The sequence below is a fragment of the Cavia porcellus genome, unplaced genomic scaffold (assembly GCF_034190915.1).
Source record: "Cavia porcellus strain 051 isolate PalLab524CR breed Dunkin Hartley unplaced genomic scaffold, mCavPor4.1 scaffold_22, whole genome shotgun sequence".
Classification (NCBI taxonomy): domain Eukaryota; kingdom Metazoa; phylum Chordata; class Mammalia; order Rodentia; family Caviidae; genus Cavia; species Cavia porcellus.
In genome coordinates, this window is record NW_026947505.1 from 23,813,486 (window position 1) to 23,836,416 (window position 22,931).

At 37.8% G+C, this 22,931-nt stretch overlaps 1 protein-coding gene across 8 annotated transcripts in view; it reads left to right on the plus strand.

Annotated features, from left to right (window-relative positions):
- Positions 1 to 9,136: 9,136 nt before the first annotated feature.
- Positions 9,137 to 22,931, plus strand: part of Scaf8 (SR-related CTD associated factor 8) — a 232,920-nt gene continuing 219,125 nt past the window's right edge. For 7 of the 8 annotated variants that reach the window (XR_010041897.1, XR_010041896.1, XR_010041898.1 and 4 more), the window contains exons 1-2: positions 9,137 to 9,311; positions 15,347 to 15,409. Coding sequence is in view for 5 of the 8 variants with exons in the window: in XM_063232932.1 (XP_063089002.1) it covers positions 9,282 to 9,311; positions 15,347 to 15,409 (93 nt within the window). In the remaining 3 variants the exon portion in view is untranslated. The remainder of the gene's footprint in view (positions 9,312 to 15,346; positions 15,410 to 22,931) is intronic. The other variant, XM_063232935.1, reaches the window with a different exon arrangement.

Below are 22,931 nucleotides of genomic sequence, written 5' to 3' on the forward strand. Positions count from 1 at the left end.
ATTTCAGAGTTCTGTTTGTTCCTCTTGAATTCTCACTTTTTAAAATTTTGTCCTGATGTTAATGCTTTCTTTTCAGATTTTCTCCCCTTTTAGCCAATGTGTAGTGTTGATTTCAGTAATGGGGGCCGGTTTGACAATCTCATCTATCCTTTTCAGGAAATCTATTAAGCATTTTGTATTCTAGATTTGTCAAGTCCATTCCCAGAGCATTTTGCTGCCCTAGCTCTGCTGTCCTGTGTTTTAGGTAGCTTCTACTCATAGTGCTTTATTTTCCTGTTTGTTCATTTGGTAAATTATATAGTCTTATTTGCAATGGACTTTAATTTATCAAGTTGAAGTTGTTTTAATGGTCGGGTTGAAGTCGTTTTCTTCCCAGCGAACTGGTAGTTACTTTGTCAGTTGCCTGGCGGCATGCCAACCCAGTACCAATTTAAAATAATTTCTTTGCTTCAGGTTTTTCATATCACCTAGGTATTATGAACTGAACCACAAATTGCATGAGGGCTGACTTGTGGTTACAAATACGCAAAGGAAGTTTTCCCTTTCCTCCCTCATTCCAAGGCTGAGATAGACAAATGTTTTACTATTTCCTAGGCACCTTCTTCCCTACCTGTGGACAACTTTTTATGCCTTCTCCATTGTACATTTCAGCCATTTATTGAAGATATTGCCATTTAGCTTTGTGCAAAGTCCTCTTCCAAGACACTATAACTTGGTTAATGTGTGTTCCATGTGCTTATCCTCTATGGCTGTTAGGATCAAAGCTTGAAGGCATCAGAGTTTAATAGAGGCACACGGAGTTCTGCCATTCTAAAGCTCACTCACTTCTTTGGATTCCTGATTCTATTTCTTCAACCTACAAGGATTGCTTTTATTTTCTATCCACTTTAATGAGGCATTTAAAAAAGAAATTTAAGTACTTAAGCTGGTTTTGTAAGTTATAAAATAAAGTATTAACAGAGTCTCCTCTGCCAATAGGAATTTAAGGTAAGGGAATAAAGGCCCATGGCTGTGGTTCAGAAACTATGTGCCAAGTGACATCCAGGAATCCCACTCTGACTCCATGATAGTATTAGTTTCCATTTTCCTACCATTTTATGCCTTGAACACTAATTCTTTCAACTTATACATTCAATTCTATTTATAAGATTTTATTTCTAATCCAATTTTCTCTACAAATCTTTTATGTAAAATAAGGCAAAGTGATGACAAGATACATTGTAAAAAGATATATACTTATACATATATATACAAAGCTATCTATATCTATATCTACCTTTTAACAAATACTTTTTTCCCTTTATTTTTTATATTGGTGGTGATCAAACCTAGAGCCTTACTCCAAGTAAGTAGGAGCTGTACCACTGAGCTCTAGCCTCAAGAACTACTTTTTAAAATTCTGTTATTCTCTACTGTCTTCATATTACAAGTGGAACAAAACAATACAACACAATCCTAACCCAGAGATTCTCAAACCCTATGGGCTCAAAATATCCTTTAATATCTCTTTTTTGGAGTTGGACCCCCATGCTAGAATAAATACCTAAAAGTTCCATCAAAAAGTGGTTAAGTTCTAGATGGACCTGATGACATATGCCATAACCTCAGGGAGGCTGAAGCAGGAGGATTGCTACAATCCTCCTGCTGATTGAGGTCAGCCTGGGCATTATAGAAAAAAGCCAAAGGGGCAGGGGTATAGCTCAGACCTGCCTGGCAAGATTGTGAATTTGAGCACAAGGTTGTGAATTTGAACCCTGGTATTAAAAGAAAAAATCACAAGCAAACAAAAGTCATTAGGTTCAAACAACTAAAAAAGTTCCTGCGTGCTAGTTACTTAGTAACTGTTTGAAAAAACAATATCACACATAAAAAAAAAGTTCAATCCTTCCCTAAGTACAATTACTTAACCATGGAGCTTCTGCACCTTTTCAGTACTTTATATGCTTTCAAGCCTTGAAATCATTTAAAAAACTACATCTTTATTTCTACTCCATCTTGACTTGGTCCTTCCCTTCTGCTCCAACTGTTAGAAGCTCAACTTCAAAAACATGACCTCAACAGAACAGATGGTAGCATGATTAGCCCAGTTTGAAAATTCAGCCTCTTCATGATAGGCCACCCTACACTCTAGGGTGTATTTTTATTTTTTCCTTCTTTTTTACTCAGCTCAAACTTGCTTTTCAGAGTCCATTTTTCCCTTACTCATCTACTTTTTCTTACCTTTATTTTTGGTAGTGCTTGTGACCAAAACTGTGAAGCTTTATCACTGTTAGAAGAAAAAAGAAGAAGAAAAGAAAAAACAACAACACAATATTGTGAATTCCCACTGAGTGCGGTCTCTAGGCCTTTAATCCCAGCCATTTAGGAGGCTTGGTGAGAGGATAACAAGTTTGAGAATAGCCTGATCAATTTAGTGAGACCCTGTCTCAAAATAAAACTTCCAAACACCCAGAGACGTAGCTTAGTGGTAAGTAACTTGTCCAGTGTGCATGAGGCTTTGGGCATGATCACCAGCACCACAAAAATGTAAAATACCACTGGGGATTTCTTTGAGGCGGTAGCTCTTCGGTACGGAGCATACTTGTGCATGTCCCTGGATATTTCCTATGTCTATTCTATGGCACCTTTTTGATCTACTGCTGTGCCCCAGGAGGCTCTAATGTAGAAACCATGTCCTTCAACCCTTATTCTCTTTAACTTCTATTTTCTCTCTTCTTTGAAAAATCCTGTTGAAAAGAATTGTTCAACCATCACCCTTCTTTTTTGCTCCAACCTAATTTCTGCCCACCATTCCACTGGAGTTGTTTTCAAGTTGCCAATGAAACCTTTTTACTAACTGTAATGGACATTCCTAGATGCCAACCTGTCTAATGTTTAGGATTGATGTTGGTGCTTTGTACTGCCATCTCATGTTTTCCTTGAAAATTTTTGGCTCTGTTAGCCTTTCTCTCATCTTTGTATGTCCAGAAGAATAGATGGGAAAAAAATGTAAAAATGAGAAGTCAAAAGAAAATTCTAGAAGAAAAGTCTTAGAAACATAAAACATATCTGAGAGGAATAAATGTATCATCGATGCACTAAAAGTTAAGTAAATCCAATCAATGGGAAATTGCCATGCAACCAACTGATTTAATCTTCTTTTAAAGGACATACATCATTTTAAACCTTTTACTTGCCTGCAAAATTTTGTGCCAAACTAACAACACCAAGAAAATTCTAGTGATTCACCCATCTGCTACTATATTGCATGGTTCCCGTTACCTGTGGCACATGAGAGTCTTTGACCAATGCTTCCCTATGTCAGGTCAAGACAGTGAAATCCTCATGCTGAAGCTTGACTTCAACCCTAAGTTATCTTAATAACTTTGCCAACAGTGTAGTAAATTTTTACATGACCACATACAACAGAGGGACACTGCTTCATTTCAAAATAAAATTGTGAGTTTACCTTTGTAAACAAAAATAGCATACCCCCACGAAGGACAATTTACTCTCAAACACAAATCCAAATGTTTCCCCCCTCAAAAGGAAAAGGTTAGCCACCTTTCCCACTGCTCGCACTGCTTTTAGCTTATAAGCTTTAAACATGTTGGATTGCCAGTCTCAAAAGTTCTATGTACCACCTGTATTAGTTTTCAGGGGCTGAAATAACAAAGTACCACACACCAAGTGGCTTAAAGGGCAGAATTTTTTCTTCTCATAATTCTAGGAGATTTGAATGTAAAATCAAGAAGTTGCAGAGTGGGTTTCTTCTGAGGCTTCTCACTGTGGCTTGTAGGTGGTCTTCTCTCCTCTTCTGATAAGGACACAGTCAGATTGGACTAGCATCTATCTGAATGACTTCATTTCAATTTAACTATCTTTGTAAAGATTCTATGTCCAAATGTGGTCACACTTTGAGATAGCAGAGTTTAGAACATCACCATGTAAATTCTGGGGAGACACAAGTCAGGTCATACCACCATTCAAAACCAGTAATCTTCTTGAAACCTTCAGATCTAGATTTAATATCTAGATTTAAATATCTAACTATATGTAATTTTTTTTAAGAGTTGGAGATTGAACCCAGGGCCTTGTACATGTTAGGCAAGTGCTCTACCACTAAGCTATAACTCCCATCTCTAAAATCAGGTCTCCTGCAAATGGCCTTACTAAAGTCTTAGGGATTTTAAATTTAGTCAAAAGATGTCCTTTAAAGGGTAACACGTGTCAGAGATGTTTGCAGTTTGTTCAGCAGAGCCTCAGAGACAAGACCACCAAAGGTGGGATAATTGTTATGGGAAAGACAAAAGTTTGAATCATTGAAAGTTTTTTTACCTTTTATTAATTCATACTTACCTTTTCAGTCCCCCAGAGACTGATAGAAAAGACGTTTTCCTAAATATATGATAGAACATAAGGGAATTTCAATGACTTGAAAGTGATACATCATAATTAATACTGCTGTGGTCTGAGTGTGGTTGGTCCCCATCCAAATTTGTATTGAGGCTTCACCTCCAGTGTAATAGTGTTTAGAGGTGTTGAGATCTTGAAGAGGGATTAATGCTACTTAGCAGTTCTCACTCTAGGGGACTCAGCTGGTTTTCTCAACAGCTGGGCATCGCTCATCTCTCTCACAGGCGCTCTTGCACTCATGCTTACTTTCTTTGTCTGCTTTCCACTGTGACGTGAACCACCACAAGACCCTCTGGAAGAGCGGAGGAGCTGGTGGGTGTCACGCCTTTGAACCTCCAGAACTGTGAGCCAAGTAAACTTTTCATCATAACATACTCAGCCTCAGGTCACTTAATTATGAGGAGACATTCTGAGAAATGGTTTGTTCAGAGTGTACTTACATAAAAATGGCTAGGACCTCCTGAGGAGATATAATCTCATAGGACCACTATCACATATGTAGTTCATCACTGACTGAAACAATAGGCTGAATGATTACGCTTTGCTATGACAAAACAAACTGAGACAGATATATAGCAGTTTCTGTGTCATTAGTTTGTCCACAAAGCCCTGATCTACTTTGGATGTTTGAATTATCAAACATGGGGAACATAATGATCCCAAGATAATATAACCCAAGAAGACCTTAGTATGGTCACCTCAATGCACCCTATAAAGACACTCTTAATTTATATATTTATAGAAGATTGAGTTTAAGGAAATAAGAAAAAATGACTTCTGGGCATTTCATCTTCTTTCTTCCAAAGCAACAAAATAATTTGGTTTCTTATTCGATGATCTGAAACACACGGAAGTTTATGTGGTCTACAAAATCTGTAATATTTTATAATAGCAGCATGAAACTTTATGAAAAACACCCCTTTCTCACGAGTAAGTTTTAGTAAAATTCATTTTGAAAGCCTGGGGAAAAACTGCTTTTTGGGTGGGCAAATAACTTGGGTTCAGAGTATTATTAGATGTTTGGAAAGATTCATTGTGAAGGAGAAAAACATAAATCTGCTGACTTATCACAGGTGACAAATGTGAAATCAATATTCAAAGGGGATTTTAGCTCAATGCAGTGTTGGGTGAGGTCCTGGGTTCCATCTCTAGCACTATCACTTAAATACTAACAAAGCTTAAAATGTTAGACGCTTTTGCTTAATTTTTGACTAAGGTGTCATTTTACCTTTAGCCACTTGTTACTTCTTTAGCAGACAACAAAACACACCAACACCTGAGCTGTACTCCCAGTCCTATTATTTTGAGATAGGGTCTTTTCTTTGTTTTCTTTTGTTTTTTGAGACAGGGCCTTGCTATGTAGTCTAAGGTGGCCTTAAATTTGCTGTGTTCTCCTGCCTCGGCCTCCCAAGTACAGTTACAGTTGCACACCACCATGCCCAACTGAGATGCTGTTTTTCTTTTTTTTTTTTTTTTTTGTGGTTTCTGGGATTGAACTCGACCTCGTGTTTGCCAAGCCGCGCTAATGCCACTGAGCTAAACCCTGGGCTGAGATGTGGTTTTTCTAAATTGTTAAATTGATCTAGTAATCTTCTCTAGCTAGATTTGTGCTTTCTAATATGGTACCTTCGGACCTATATTTAACCATGAACTAGCCAAATGAAATAGTTAAACATGATTTTCTTCAGTTACACTAGCCATATTTCAAGTGTACAATAGCCACGTGCGGCTAGAGCTACTGTATTATCATAACACAGACCTAGAACATCTCTATGATCCCAGAGAGTTCTACGGTGAACACAGCTCTAGATTATTTTTGACTCTGACCTTTTGGCTAAATTAGATCCTATGAGCTACTCTCAGGAACGATTTAGTTTTACAGCACAGGCCAATGATCATCACATTAAGAGAATGCTGTAACCCTAGGGTATGTGTTATAATTTACAATTTGTAATATTTCTTCTAGTGACTTGGAATAGTCCTGCCCACTATTACCCACACCAATCTTCAGAAAATGAATGAATGGCCTTCTATTTCTTGGTGTTGGTTTACCTGAGCCAAGCTGGGTCACTTAAATGTCTTTGTTTTTCCCTTAGGAATTTGGAACCGGGAAGGAGAGACTTTCAGTCAGGTTCTCTGGGTATCTAGAACCATAAAATAGAGTAGTAATCATATCTCATTATGTAAAACAGAGTTGGAGAAACGAACAGAAAAACGTTTAGCACAGAATAGGCTTCCTCCTAAGCGTTCTCAACTTTTTAGGTCTCTCTTGGGGGCATTCTTATCACTTACATGAGAATCACTCGCATTGTAATAGTGAGTTCTGCTTAAGCCAGCTTAAGAATCCTAACAAAACATACACATATATTCATGTAATTGAGTACTGATGTTTGTTATTCGAGGGATATATATAAACTGCATATATTTTGGACTGTACCTTCTTGCATTATCTCCTCTTCACCTCAAGGGTATGCTCAGGCTGTCCTCTGCTTCTATTCCCTCTTGGTCTAATTAAGATATGTCATCTTTCTGGGTGTGGAAACTTTATGAAATCAAATTGTATAGTATGTTGATGACTCTTTAGCATGTATTGTTTTAATTGCTCAGGCCCAGTGACTTCAGTCACCACTGATCCCATGTGTAATCCCCCACGGATTACAATGGTGAATTTGTTTCTTGGTGGTACTAAGGATTGAACCCAAGGCCTCCCACAAAACTGCAGGTCCAGCCCTCTTTAATTTTCATTTTGAGACAGTTTTACTCAACTGCTAAGTTGCTAAGGCTGAGTTCATACTTGCCAACCTGTTTTAGCTTTCCAGTCTAGGATTACAGGCATGTGACATGCCCAGTTCCACAATGGTGAATTTTGATTATGAAAATCTGGTTTGAATACAGCTTAGTACAGTACCGAAGTCTGAGCATGCTTGGGTGAAGCAATTAGGAGACATGAGTAATAAATACCATATTTGCAGGGATCACTCACATACAAATGTCCCAGGTAAGAAAACACCACCTGTTATCAAGTAACAACGAGGAGTGTGGCATAGTGTGGAAGTGTGCAGGAGCAAGGAGAAAGCAGTATGAGCTACAGAAGGTAAAAGGTTACAGTAGTATCTGAAAGGTAAAGGAGAGGTAGTAAAAGGATTTAAGTTCTTACGTGTTTTTAAAAGAAATCACTGTAGCACTTTCTGGAGTGTGAATCACAAGATAAATAAGGGAACAGTTAGGAGGCCACCATGAGTGTTGGCAAGAGATAATCATAGCCTAGGGTATGAGGAGGAATGCAGACAATAGAGATGGATAATTTTGTGCATGTTGCCATTTGAAACTTAGAGGATTTAAAAATGTAAGCTTTTACTGATGGGCTCCTCCACCTTTTAAGGACCCAGACCCCTGTAGTAAAGCAGTCAATGAAGTGAACTTAAAAGACCCTACAGTGGCAGAAAGGTCCTCATTTTCTGTTTGAAATAGCTCAGGGTTCAGCTATCAAACTTTGATTCCCGCGGTGATCCTGAGTAAACATTTTGTCATTTTTCCCTCTCTCTTGCCAGTGAATTTTGAGAACTAGTAGTTGAAAAATGATTTTCAACAAGAGGACAGCAGTGTTTGGGGGTTCAATGACACTAAATCTTAAACTTCAAATAGATAATAGTTCTAAAGCTGGCACCGGTTATTTTACACTGCACCAAATGACAGAGAAGACATTTTTGTTAGCAATCTTACTGCATATAAAAAATACTGCATACACCTTGTTACTAGAGACTACTGAGGAAAACTCCTACAAAGTATTCCTTTAATGACGGATTCCCTCATCCATCCCAGTGGTGCGCGCCTTGGGGCCCCTTCCCGCCTGCAATGCCCTGCACGCATTGTCTGGGCCACCCCAGACCCGGCTGGCACGCAACGCGCATTTCCTGCACGCTGTCACTGCGCGACAGCTTCCCTCCCCAGATCTGCAGCTTTTGTTTGTTTCCTCCTAGGTCTCGCTGTTACTAGGTGAATGACTACGAAGTTTTCTCTGGGCTGTTAACCTTTAGGCCTCTGTCCACTAAAAGTTCTGAAAAACAACTAAACGCAATCGCTTGTGCAGAAGCCAATCCACAGGGCAACAACGGAAATCAACACACTGCTGTTTCTTTCCTTAACTGGCCGCTTCCCGCGCACATTTAGGTTTTACTTAAAGCTACGCTATAGAAAAGCCTCCCAGGAGAGAGTATCTGTCCCTTGCATCCCTCCGCGACGCAGCACTCTCTCCCGCGAACGGGGGCGCGGGGCAGGGGTCGCGAGCCGAGCGGGGCCAGCCTCCGAGCAGCGACGCTCTGGCCGGCGCTCGCTCGATGGTTTTCGCACGGGAGCGGGGATCGCACGGTCCAGTCGCCAGGGGGCGCGCTGGCTGGCGCCACTGATTCCGAAGTACGCGGCCTGATCGTGTCCGCCATATTGGATGCCGCAGCCGCCGCTGCCAGCGCTTCCTCTCTGTCTTCGCGGTGCGCTGCTGGTTCCTGTGGCCCAAGCGGCGGGGAGGTGAAACAGTAGCGTGTGGGAAGAAAAGGAAGAAAGGGGTGGAGAACATAGGGGACGGGGCCCGAGGGTGGGGGACCGAGACAGAGTGGGGCGGAGAAGAGAAGGCGCCGCGCCAGCCCCTCCCCCGCCCGCCGCCGACCCGCCCCAGCAGGCACTGTCCCCAGACCGGCGCTTCGCCCGCCCAGCAGCCATGCCTGGGCCCCACCGCCCCTGAGGGTGCCCTCGCCAGCCAGTGCCTCCCTCCCGCGCTGCCCCAGCTCGCAGCAGCTGCTCTCCCGCCGGCGTCCGCGTCTCGCGCTCTCCACCCGGTACAGCTGCAGCCGCCTCTTCCGCCACCCAGCTCGGGCCTCCGCGCAGACAACATGGAGGCCGTGAAAACCTTCAACAGCGAGGTTAGTACTGAGGCCTAGCTTCTTCCCTAACTCCCTCAGCCCTCGCCCCCGCTCGGGACGGGGCTGGCGCGCCGGGGGTGGGTGCGGGCTTGCCGGGGTGGGGCGGCGGCGGCCTAGCCGTGCCGTGGGGGGAGGGGATTTTCTCCGCGCCCCTCCCCCGGGGCCGGAGAGGGCGGGGGAGGCCCGCGGGGCGGAGGGAGGTTCCGCCGCTCGGCGCCCTATGGTCGGCCGCGGGTCGGAGGCGAGGAGCGCTTGGGCCCTCCCCCCGAGGCTCCGCGGGTCTCGCGGGTCAGTTTCTCCCAGGCCTGGCCCGCCCACCTCCTTCCTGAGCCTCGGGGGTTTAACGGTCCCGAGGTCGGCCGTCCCTAGACAGACCTTCCCAGGTCCTCAAAGAGGCGATGGGTGAAGAGCTACGAGCTACGGGGTGGTGATCTGTGGCCTCATCACATGTAGCGTCTATAACTGCGATACTGTTGACTAAATAATTTTCAGCTAGGGGCTTAGGTTAATTGGCTGGTTGATAGATACGCAAGACTATTCCGCGATTTTTTTTTTTTTTTAATTTGCCTCTCTCTTACTCATTACGACATACACAAATGCAGTGGTGGGGAGCAATCAGTGCATTCAGGAAAGATGCTGGGGAAATAGTTTCCCACGGGCTCCTTCACGTGTCAAATGTAGTACGAGATTTTTTTAAATATTAAAATAAATTGTCTGCTTTTGATTGTTAATTGAACTTACTGATCGAAGGGAAAGGAAAGCTTTAAAATGTATTGAATTTCTTTTAAGCAGTGATTTTACTGGACTTACACACACATTAAACACAATAAGTACACAAACACAAACAGCATTATTCTTATCTGTATGCTTTTGAAATACCTGAATACGATAGTAGAACAAATTAGGGAAATTTTTAATGAGCTTTCGATTAGGAAGTGTTAATACTTAATTCAGTAGTATAGCTGTTAATGGTCTCTTAAATAGCAAACTAATGATAACCCAAATAAGGACAGTACTTCTAAATTTTATTCTTTTCCCCCTTTAAGGATTAAGAAGTTTAGCAAAAAGGCTAAAAGTGAGGTAACATGTGAATTGACCTCACCATTTTTTTTTTTTTTAATCGGTACCGGGGATTGAACTCATGACCACCCGCTTCCAAGGCAGGTGCTTATGCTGCTGAGCTAAATCCCCAGCCCCAACCTCACCATTTTTAAACTTGTGGCAGCACATGAACCTTTGTGAAGGATTCTGCTTTTTAGAGCTAGAATGTCTTAAAACGACTTTTTGATAAAATATAGCAGTAGATTTGAGAATTTTTAGGAATTTATAACATAATTTGGGCAAATATTTCCATTTGTAAAATTTGGTTTCCACCCATACTGCATAGAATGTAGAATATAGAATAAAATCAGTGATATTACATGTTCAACTTTCTGTAACAGTTCTGTAACATAGTGAGCCGGGGATTGTAGCTCTTTAATTTGCTACATACAGTACTACAGCCCTAATGTTGAGGCTTTAAATAAGTTCCACAGCAGGGTACTTGATTTAACCCTTTTCCTTTTGTTCTGTATCTCTCCTTAGGAGGGAATCTCACCTTTTTAGGCCCCCCCCCTGCCCCCCGCCAGGTTTTAACGGGAGTCCTTAAGTGGTTAGTGCATTATGGTCAGAGTGGACAATAAAAATGTCAGTTTTCATGTTCCTATAGATTTGGGATAAAGGGCTTAATGTTTACATGCTTGACTGGGTGTGCTGACTCTTACCTAATCTTCACAGGAATTTGAGATTTCTTGGTACCAGGGATCGAACTCACCCCCCCCCTCCACCCCCAGCTTGCAAGGCAGGCGCTTATGCTGCTGAGCTGAGCTAAATCCCCAGCCCCGGAATTTGAGATTTCTTATAGGCCCATTTTTATGTATATAGCACTTTTTCTCCCATTTGGATTTGGATAGCTAAAATACATCTTTTTCTCACTGATATTCTCTAACTTCATTCTTTAAACTGAGTTAGTTTAAAATAATATAGAGTCAGGAATTGAGAAAGGGAAATATATTAGAGAAAGATTCGTACAAATGCTTTTTGTTTAAACAAATTATATAACTGTTAAAAATTTTTATTGCAACATTCTTGAATTTTGTAATTGTGAAAATAGGCATATGCTGGGAAGCAGTTCAGTAACTTTCGTTAAATCGGACGTGTTGTAAAGCAAAAAAATTAAAGACTCGATTGTAGGAGAAAACAATATTTTAGAATGCTTGCTTCAGTGAATTTGGCTTTTTGAGAGGATCCATGTGTCAGTTTGGCCTTTCGAAGCATTTATTTTAGGGTTCATGTCTTCAAAACTTAGTAAATTAAGGTGTCTTTAGAACATTTATCAGGCATCCTAGCTCTTTAAGAATTATTAATGTTTGTCCACAGGATATTTTTATTTTTAAAATGTGAATTGCTTAGTTTTTTATGACTTTCCAATTTTAGGTTTTTCAAGACAGAAATCCTCTATTCCCGTTTTTTAATTTAACAGAGAACACTGACTTGAAAGTATGCACATGCCAGAAGAGTTTTAAGCTGATAGACTTTTAAATCTGCAAAATGAGATTTTCAGTCTGTGAAAACCCCTGACCTACAGGATATATATGAGTCATTGTTAAAGTATCTTTCCCTTTCCATTATAATGTCTTGAAGTTCTCTGGTCTCTCTTTTTTTCTTTTCTTTCTTTCCTTTCTTATATCCACCTGCCATAGTCCGGCTGTCCATCCATCTTTCTTTCTGAGGCTGAGTCTCACTATGCAGTGGCCTTGAGCTCACTTTGTAGTCCAGGCTGGTCTCGAATTTGCAAGTCTTCCTGCCTCAGCCTCCCAAATGCTAGGATTACAGGTGCTAGGCTCTCATTCTCCTGTTAAAAATTATGTCAGAACCACAAACGGGAAAATATACAAACTAAAATTTACACATTCATTATCCTACTTTCCATTTTTCTCTATCAATCCATAACTACCACTAGATTTTAGTGGGAAGGTTATAAAACATCACCTAATTTGACAGAATGTCCACTACAGATACAAAATTGGAAATTAAGTAAAATGGAAGTGGTTTTGTTTATGGTTTCGATTGTGCAGGAATGATATGACAAGGTCCTCTCATTGAATATAAATCGAATCACTCAAGTGATTTTTTTAAACCCCTCCCTTCCTATTCCCTACAGGACCTTCTAACTGCGTCTACCTCCCCCTCTTTTTGTTTTCTTTACATTTTAAGGCAGTGTTAATTCTAAATTGCTTAGACTGGACTTAAAAGTTTTCCTGCCGTAGCCTCCCAAAGTGCTGGGGTTTTTACGGGGTTGTATCATCATGCCAGTATCATTAACTGCCCACCTTGCTAATTTTGTGTGGCAGCTGATTTCCTTTCAAGCATCTTCACTGTGATGAAAGTGTTTATTGCATGACCTTTGCCATCTGAAATGATGGGAAATTCATCCAGATTGAAAGATGGGCAGTTAACCATAGGGGGATTATGAGTACTGTACAAGGTATTGAAGTTAGTGATGCTCCAATAAGGTAGGATGGTATTTACTTGTAATGATTTAGAGTTCTCACCTAGTGAAAAGCAACTCATACCAGACTGCTTAAATTTAGCATGCATTCAGTTGCTGGAATGCAATGTATTCATTCTCTCTCTCTCTGTCTTTCTCTGTCTCTGTCTCTTTCTTTCTTTAATGCAGTATATTCTGTGACCAACTATGGAGGTCATTCTGATAGAGTCCCTTCCCTTCACCTAACCTTGCTTTTTCATTTTCTTAAAAAAGGGAGAAGGGTGGAGGTTCATGACCTTTGAGCATTTTTTCTTTGAACATTTCTACTTATTTGGAGAAGATGCTTTAAAATACAGGAACTTTTATTGCATATTAAAAATATAAGAGCTTGTTAGCAATTGTTAGCTTAGACAAATAACAAGGTAGCTCGTGTATGGATTCTTTTAATTTTTTAAGGACTTGGAAAATGTAGTGCGTGTATTGTTATCACATTTCAAGAAATTAATACATCTTCAACATAACCAAATACCAATTGGTGATCAGGTTTTCAAGGTCCTCCTATAGTTAGTTGCTTCTAGTTTTTTCCCCTCATGACCCATTTCTTTTGCTGCTTTGAATAGAGTGAGTAGGAGGAGGTAGGACTGGATCTGTAGGTTTGAAATGTGTCAGAAAAATTAATTTTTGGATTTACTGTTTTTCATAAATTTTTGGTTCATAAATTCTGAAAGGATTCTGTTTTGCTGCTTATCATTTTTAGTTTTTGATATTTGTCTTTAGAATCTTTGTTTAGTCACGCAATCTTCTAAACTGTTCTAGGAAACAAACTTAATCAGACTCACTAGAAAGCCAGTAAATTTTCTGTCTTCACAGCAAAAATCCCATTTCCATTTTACTTAATTTCTAATTTTGTATCTATAGTGGACATTCTGTCAAATTAGGTGATGTTTTATAACCTTCCCACTAAAATCAAGTGGTAATTATGGATTGATAAAGGAAAATGGAAAGTAGGATAATGAAAGTATAAATTTTAGTTTGTATATTTTCCCGTTTGTGGTTCAGAAAAAAGAATTTATGTAAAGTAGCTTTGAATTGATTTTTATAATCCTAGGAGTCTCTTTTTCCTTCCCCTTTTTATTTTATAGTGGGAGTTCTGGTTCCATCAGGCTACATATATATATATATATATATATATATATATATATTTTTTTTTTTTTTTTTTTTGTTTCTGTCTCATTAAAAATTCTTTAAAGGCACAGCATACTTAGTGTTGTGAAGGGAGGAAGCCTTGACTAACTCTTCCCAGAGATTTAGTTCAAGGCTTCTTAATATTGGCACTATTGGTATTTTAAGCTGGATAATGATTTGCTGTGTAGAGTGGCTTTGCACACTGTAGGATGTTTAGTAGTATCCCTGGCTCATATCCCCTAGTAACATTAGCAATTTTCCATTTGTGAAAACTATAAATGTTTTTTGGTATCACCAAATGCCCCTTGGAAAGCAAAGTGATCTTGATTGAGAATCACTGACTTGAGTCCCATGTTAAATCCTAACTCTAATCTTAATTGTACATTTTCTTCTAGTGATTACTGATTTACTCCCAGACTATAAAGTTTTTGGAAACAGAAGTCATACATCTTTCTTGCTTAATATCTCGGGTTTAGTGTAAATATCAAATAAGGATTTCTTGAATAAATAGATGGTATACTATTTAGCTGAATTACCTTGGGCAAAATTAATTATCATTTCTGGACATTTAGTTTTAAAATACATGACTAATTTGGTTTCATATTTAGGTTCCATATTAATAGGAAGATTGACTGATTCAATACAAAGTTAATTTTTTGAGGACTTAATATGCCCAAGCATTAGTTTAAAGGTTGTTTTTATGGCATTGTAGGAGTATAGGTGGAAAATTTTAAATCAGAACTCTGATCTGAGTGTAATTTTCAGTTAACTGGGGTGGAGAAAAGAGATGAGGACTTTTTCAGTAAAGGTTCCAGTTAGATTAAATTCATCCAAAGTTTTATGTTTGTATATAATTATGCTCTATTTTCAAATCCATTTTTTGCCTTATTGTTTTAAAATGAACATAGTAAAAGACTTTTCTTACATTAAGATTTAGATATAAAGGTAATTGAGATTGGCATAATGATTCTAGAACTCTGCACAGTGTTAATCTTTATTCAAGATTAAATATAAACCTTCTGGTAAGATTTAAATCCACATCATATATAACAATTACTTTATTCTAGATTAACGTTGAATTTGCTTCTTTTCTCAAAGAGTATAGCAAACTTAGAATTAGTAATGATGTTACTACATATGTATGAAATTTCAGATACCTCTTTCTATGGCCAGTTTTGCTGTTATTGGACAACTTCTAACTCATAAATGATATGAGAATGTATTTCAATCTTGAACAAGGGTTGAGCTCCAGAACTCTTTAAGTGAGCTCATTTTATATGGTTTTGTTTTCTCAACATCTTTCTCTACTCCTCTCTCTCAGGATTGTGCCTCTACTCCTGCTTGTACAGACTGCTTTTCCAGCAGCATGGACACAAGAAGCATAGTAAGATGATTATAACCCGCATAAGGCAGGCCCTTTGCAAACTGTTAGGTTTAAATTGGTAGTAAAATGATGTCTTGATTATGTGAGTAGTACTTGGGAAACAGAATGGGGTTTGTCAGAACATACAAATAATCTTAAAGAGAACATATAGGGAATATGTTGAATTTCTGAGGAATTTTGGAATTTCTTTCAAATAAAATGGAGAGTTTTTAGGCTTAATTTAACAGTGAGCGTAGGTCATACATAAACTTTTTGCAATGAGACAATTATGAGTATTAGGTTATTGTTTTTTACAAGATATATTTTTTGAATCATTCTGCAGTATACATTCAGTGTACCTTCAATGTACATTCTGCTCCACATATTTTTATTGTGGTTTTTTGTTAAAAGAAATGCAATATTTAATATGAGCAAATTGAAGACCTCTTAGTTTGATATTTGGAAATAAAGTCCATCTTTTGAGGAAGTTTTTAAATTTTAAGGTAGCAAATTGACAGGTTATAAGAACAGAGAAAGACGAAATCAAATTTTAGATATTCTAATTATAGAGGAGCAGATTGTGGTGAGGATGCTTTAGTTATGGAAAGTAAATGCTGATGAGAAATGTTTGTAGAGCCTGTGATTTCTTATATGAGTTAATTTTATCTTAGATTTGCTGGCAAACAATGCATTTATCTTGATTTTTATTTTATGCAATTATTTTTGTAATTCTATGTGGTGAGAATTTCTGATAAAACTGTATTTTAAACTTAGGAAAGAATATGTAGATGTATTATAGAAGCTACTGTTGGTCAAAAAATACCTCAGAAACTTCGATATTACCTATTACAGTGAGAATGAAGAATAGATTATTGATGTGTTCTCTAAAGACAGTTACAAATACTAGGTTAATGTTTTTACAAAGTTTGTTTTAAAAATGATTCTGTAACTTAATGATTTTTTTTTTTCCTGATATGGGGGTTAAGTTTGGCGTCTCACTTGGCTAGCTAAGTAAGCATGATATCCCTAGCCACATTCCCATCCAACTTCATCTAATTTATATTGGTTGACTCGAAAGAACTAGGATTTCTTTCTTTCAATTATTTGTTTAAATTTTTGTGAATGGGTATCATTTGCCAGTCACTTTTCTGACTTTGCAATACAAACTGGGAAAGCAAAAACATCACTATGTTGAAACTTGTTTTTGTGATCCATTTCTTTTTACTTCATCATCATTGTATCTGGTGAGCTTCCTACAAACCTGGTGAGGCAGGACAGGACACTGACTTCAGAGTTGCTTATTTAGTAGGGACTGGGCTGGTGGCTGCACTTCTACCTGACCATCCTTAGGATTTTGTCTCACAGTTAGATTGCTTAGCTGTTGCTCAAAAATAGAAATGAGTAGGTAGATATATTTAAACAAAGGTCTGCTCCACAATGGGAAAATAAGACTGGCACCATTACATTTTATTCAGTACCAAATTTTATCACTTAAAAAAAAAAGATTTTAAATCTTTACTGTTTCTGGAACATAACTTTAAGGACTTTTTTTTTTTTAATCAGCAAGATAATAGTCTTCTTATGTACTTGTTTTTAAGTGGTGACTACTTAAAAGAATGTTAATTTTTTAATTTTTAAAAACAACTTTTTCTTGATTTAAGTACATGAAAAAAGGTATCTACTTTCTGAATTTGGTTGTAATTGTTAAGGTTTATGTTGGTCCCTTATGGATGAAAGGATGAAACAAACCGTCCTTGTACTTGAATGGATAGAACTTGGGAAATAACCTATATATCTATATATTAGTGATACTTGATCACAGGATCTCACAAATTGACCAGATAGTACTTGATGACTTTTTTAAAATTTAGTAATGTTTTTAGTACTGTAAAACTTTATGAAAAATTTCTGTGTTTGAATTTGTCAGAATACTTGAAACATGGGTAAAAGTCCTCTGAAGCAAAAGGTTGTTTTGTTTTGGTGCTGGGAATTGAATCCAGGGCATTGAACATGGCTTGCATAACTGCGACTGAACTGTACTATACCCACAGCCATGGCATAAATGAGTTTTTGCTTTATCATTTTTTCTTCTTCTTAGATGAGTCGTAAATAAGTTAAGTGTTTTAAAACTAAAATATTTGTTCCCACAGATATCCAGTTTTATTTAACACCTGCTTTACTTTGAAGTGCTTTTATTTTACCAAACATTTGTTTAAAAGGAATGAATATAGCTGGATGTGGTAGCATAAGCCAGTATTCCTAGCACTCAGAGGCTGTGGAAAAGAAATGCTGTGAGTTTGAGGCCAGCCTGGGATGCATACTGAGACCTTGTCTCAAGAAAGAAATAAAAATAAATAAACAATAATGACTGTAATATAGCCATCCTGGGGTGTCTGAGGAGAATTGTTCCAGGATAACACCTTGCCCTCACTCGTAGAAACTCAAGTAGACACTCAAGTTCCTTATATAAAATGTCATGATATTCTCACACATACTTCACATCATTTTTAGATTACTTACGTTATCTAGCACACTAAAATTGCCGTGTAAATATTTTGTGTTATTTAAGGAATAGTGACAAAAAGTATATGTTCAATACAAACACAGTTTTTTTTCTGAATAGTTTTGAATTGTGGTTGGTTGAATTCATGAGTGTAGAACCCATAGTTAAGGAAGGCTATTTATGTGATGTTTTATATAGTACTTTTCCTTTTTCCCATATCAATATGTCCATTAAATGTTTAGGATAACTTTGTAAGAAAGGTTAAATAGATGCTACCCTACTTCACAAAGTAAGAAAACTAAGATCTACCTTTGTGATTTTAGCAAAGAAATACATTTTTTAGGTATGAGAAACAGGGACTTAAAGACCCAGTATCAGTCTCTGGTGCACATGTTTTTCTTACTCTTCTGGGTAAGAGAGAACAGTCACTTAATTTTTCTTCATTCTTTTTACTTTAGACATGTCCAGATACAAATTGAATATATTTTCCCTCATTTTTTAGACTTTATAATGTCACAGAAATTACAAAAGAAAGAATTTTTGTATGCATTTTGTCTGAATTTCTTTACCTGGTGTTAACTGTATTTGCTTTCTTATTTCTCCACATGCACATGAACACAGATAACCTTTTTTTCTGAATATCTTGAGATACATTTCAACTCATGGTGCACTTCTAAATAGCTGTGTACATTTTCTTAAAAAGATATATTTTTATTTAACCATAGTAATAAAAATTAAAACATTGATTTTATTATGTATGAAGTATGAAAATCTTTTTCAAATTTAATTAATTGTGCCAGTACTGTCCTTAATTTTTTTTTAAACAAAGTATGTAGCCCGTGGCAATCTTCCTGCCTCAGTCTCCCAAGTTCTGAGCCTACAGGCATTTGCCACTATGCTCAGCTCTGAATAAATCTTACCATACTTTAACATTCATTTGTCATCTTTACTCTGGAACAGTTTGTTACTTACTTTTTTAATAACTTTCGAGATAATAGGTGTTGAAGGCAGGCCAGTTTTTAGAATTCTCTCAGTATTAATTTGAATGCTGTTTCTTCTTGGTTAGGTCATTCATTTTTGCCAGGAATACTCTAAAAGTGATAGGTCTTTCACTGTACCATATTAGGAAACATAATATCCATTTAGTCCATTAGTAGAGATGTTAACTTTGATCTACTTTGAACTCTTGGATATTTTATTAATTTTGGGGGGTAGCTCTTTTCTCAAGTTTGACCAATCAGAGTTCCTTCAAATTAACTCCTGTAACCTTTTGATGCATGCTGATTTTTAAAATTTTTATTTTGAAAAGAATAAAACCAAATGAGAAAAAAATGGAGTCATTCAAAACAAAAGGATGAACATAGTACATGATTTAAAACTACATTACAAGGTGATCTACAATGGTTACCATAATGCCTCTTGTTATCTTCGATAGAGTTGCCCATATTGTCAAGCACATTAAAATTGAACATAGCAGTACAGAACAAAATCAATAAAAACAAAATATTTGAGACATTATAGGTCTTCAAAAGAAGGTAATAGTCAACCAGAATGGGTATCATAGTGAATCTTACTCTTTTCAGAATAGTTGCCTATACTCTCAGACTTGATACTATCAAATATAACAGATTTGAATAAAATCAGTCAAGACTAAGACAGTGATCGAACAAAACAGATTCAAGTAAAAATCAGCTAAAGCAATGCAGAAAGCAATACAAGGTTCCAGATTAAGTTTATAGGAAATTATAAATGCTTATCTTAGGATATCCTGCTATCTTTGGAATAGCTGTGTATGCCCTCTAGTCTAGTACAAGTAGGCAAACTGGAACTGAATATAATCAAACAGTGATGAAAATAATATGGGTTTCAAATCATGATACGAGATTAACAATGTCTTCTGCCTTCCCTTGTTAGACAATTCCTCCCTTTTCACTTTCACAAGGTACATTGTACATTTTGTATCCCACTAACTCCTTTAGTTTTTAGATTGGGGAGACAACCCACTATTCACCTAAGTCCTTCTGAAACTTTTTACCACTGAGGTTGGTCGCAAGTTGTATCCATTTGCCTACTGGAGCCTCAAGGTTCTTCCTTGTAGCAGAGTAGTTCTCCATTGTTTAAAGTGTTATGTCTTTCCAACCAATCTGTAGCTGATGGTCAAGTTACCCCCACTTTTATCTGATTCCCTGTCACATAGAGCATTGTGTTCTCATCTTTGACTTTCAGTCCATAAACCCTCTTTCAGGTTAAATATATTTCTTATATAGAGCATCTTGGTGAACCCTATCTCCTGATCCATTTTGCCTCTGTTTCTTTTTATTAATGTATTGAGGCCATCCCATGTTAGCGATTATGGCCAACCTTCTCTGCCTTATTTTTGCCATGCTATTTTTCTGCCATTGGTTATCTACTTTTCCCCTTTATTCCACTATCTGCCCCATTCAGTGAGCCTCCTCTGCCACTGTTCTGAAACCATGGTCTTTTTGTTCTGTCTTTCTAGAATGTCCTTCAGTATTTTTTGTAGGGTTGGTTTGGTGGTCAGGAACTCCCCCGGTTCCTCTTTGTCATGGAAGCATCTTGTTTCTCCATTGATTTTGAGAGAGTTTTGCAGGGTACATCAGTCTGGGTTGGAGGTTATTTTCTTTCAGGGATTGGAATACTTCGCTTCAAGCTCTTCTTGATTTGATGGTTTGTGTGGAGAAGTCTGTTGTAGTTCTAATGAGTTTTCCTTTATAGATGATCTGTTTCTTTTCTGTGACAATTTTAATATTCTGTTCTTGTGTTGAATTTCTGGGATCTTGATTATTACATGTCTGGGTGTAAATCTATTTTGGTTATAGCTGGCTAGAGTTATGCCTCATGTATCTGAATATCATTTCCTTTTCCTATATTTGGGAAGTTTTCCTTAATTATTTCTGTAAATAGCCTTTGTATTTCATTTGTGTTACCCCTGTTTCTTCACTCACATTTTTTATTCTTAAGTTATAGATCCTCTTGTCATCTTCTAGTCTTTGTATTGTTACTTTCTGGTTCCTTGTTATTTTTAAAAGATTTTTCCATTGGCGATCACACATTGCAAACCTGTCTTCAAGGTTTGATAGTCTATCTTTAGTTTTTTTGGAGCAGTTTTGCCAGCTTTCAATGGAATTTTTAGTTTCCTGGTAATCTCTTTGACTCTGTTTCATGTAGTCTAAATTTTTTTATATTCTTCATTAAAGGTTTCTCTCCTTTTTCTGTGCTTTTCCATTCTTCATCTGTGTCTTGAGAGGTGCTTAGCATTTTAAAAATTATTTTTCTTATATCTTCCTTTACTTGTATTAGTATTTCTGTTTTGAGTTCTTTAATAATGTTATGAAGTTACTTATTTATGTCAGATGCTACTTCTTCAGAGACTGCAGGTGTGCAACCCCTGATCTCTTCTGTGTTTACCTCTCACGGGCCAGTATTGTTTGGGTTAGAGGTTAGAGACTTCGTTTTGTTTCTTCCTCTTGTCATGTTTCTGGTTTCTTTCAGATAAGTGGATAGTGGGGGTCCCTGGCACTTCCTGTATAGGTTATGATTACTCTTGCTGCCCTTCCCAGTCTGTTGAAGTACAAGCAGGGGCATGGCAGCTGGCCCCTCCCTTTTGAGCTGGTCAACCACTGGAAGTCTTCACGTTAGTGTGGGTGCCGCATGAACGGGGTCTGTTAGGGATAGCTTCAGGTAGACCTCTTCCTTGGCTATTGGATTGTACACAGGGGCACGACTCAGTCCAAACAGTTCTCACCAATCTGCTCTGTGCTAGGAGTAGGTGACTAAAGCCGCTGTAGTTCTGGTTCCGGGCTTATCCTGCTTAACTACAAAATGTTACCTGGCCAATCGCCAACTCCTGTGGGAGAACTGAGTTTCCTGCACTCACTGCGAACCAGTGTAGATCTCCGAGCTAGTGCTGTTTTCTGTTCTGCTGTTCCCTTGCATGACCACATCCTCCCACCGAGGTCCTCCAGCATACCAATCCCCAATTTCGCTGCGAGCATGTGTCTTCAGATTCCCGCAGCATTTCATACACAGTAGGACTGGCTCCCGTGAGAGTGCATCTGGCTACAGCCTTCTGTTCACGTTTTTTTTTTTTTTTTCCCCCTTTAGTTTCTTCCTGTGTTGAGAGGATCTATCTTCTTCTGTCTGGTCTTCTCCAGGGTGCTTTATTCCAGCATCTGAGCTGTTTATCTCAGAGAGGCTCTTTACTTTGCTACTTATTGTCCACTATTTTCCCTGTCTCTGAATGCTGATTTTTTTTTTTTTAAAAATTCTCTTATTTTTTTGTCTAGTAAGATATTCTTGCCTATCCCTGACTGGTTATTTCACCAATAAATCTAGTTTCTTATCAGCAGAAGCTAGAAAGTATACACACATACATACCTTTTATCTGTTTTATATCTGTTTAAAAGCCATGCATTCATCATTAAATCTTTCCAATTCCAGTCCAGCAGTGTAGGGTTCATTCTAGTCAAACCATCCCTCAAATCTGGAATTCCTTTATCTACGGCAAGACACCTATCTTGTATCTATAGTGTATTTACTTATAATTTGCTAAGTTATAAATTATTTGCTCACTTTTACACACAGAATATAGTTCCAGATTGTTAAAACTTATGCCTAAAAACAAATCCATATTAGAATCTAATATTTATGTAATTTTTTTGTTTAATCTGAGGTATAAGTTAAAATACTGTATATAAACATTATGTGGGTTTTTTTTTTTTTTCCTTTTAGGTGGTTGTGCTATTCATTTGAAATACTAGGTTTAGCTTTTTTCTGTTCATATTGCATTTTTGATTTTTTTTATTCACCTGTATATGTTTGTTATTAAAGATACATAAATTTTCACCTTCCTTTTTTATACCTTGAGTTTCATAGTCAGTTATACTTTAGTAAAAAACCAAACAACATTTCAAAATTCAGAGGGTTAGATGTGGAGAGGACTTAGGTGAAGGATCAGCTTTAGTGCAGATTCTATTGATAGAAAAGAGAAAATGGATACAGAATATTCCATTCATTCCC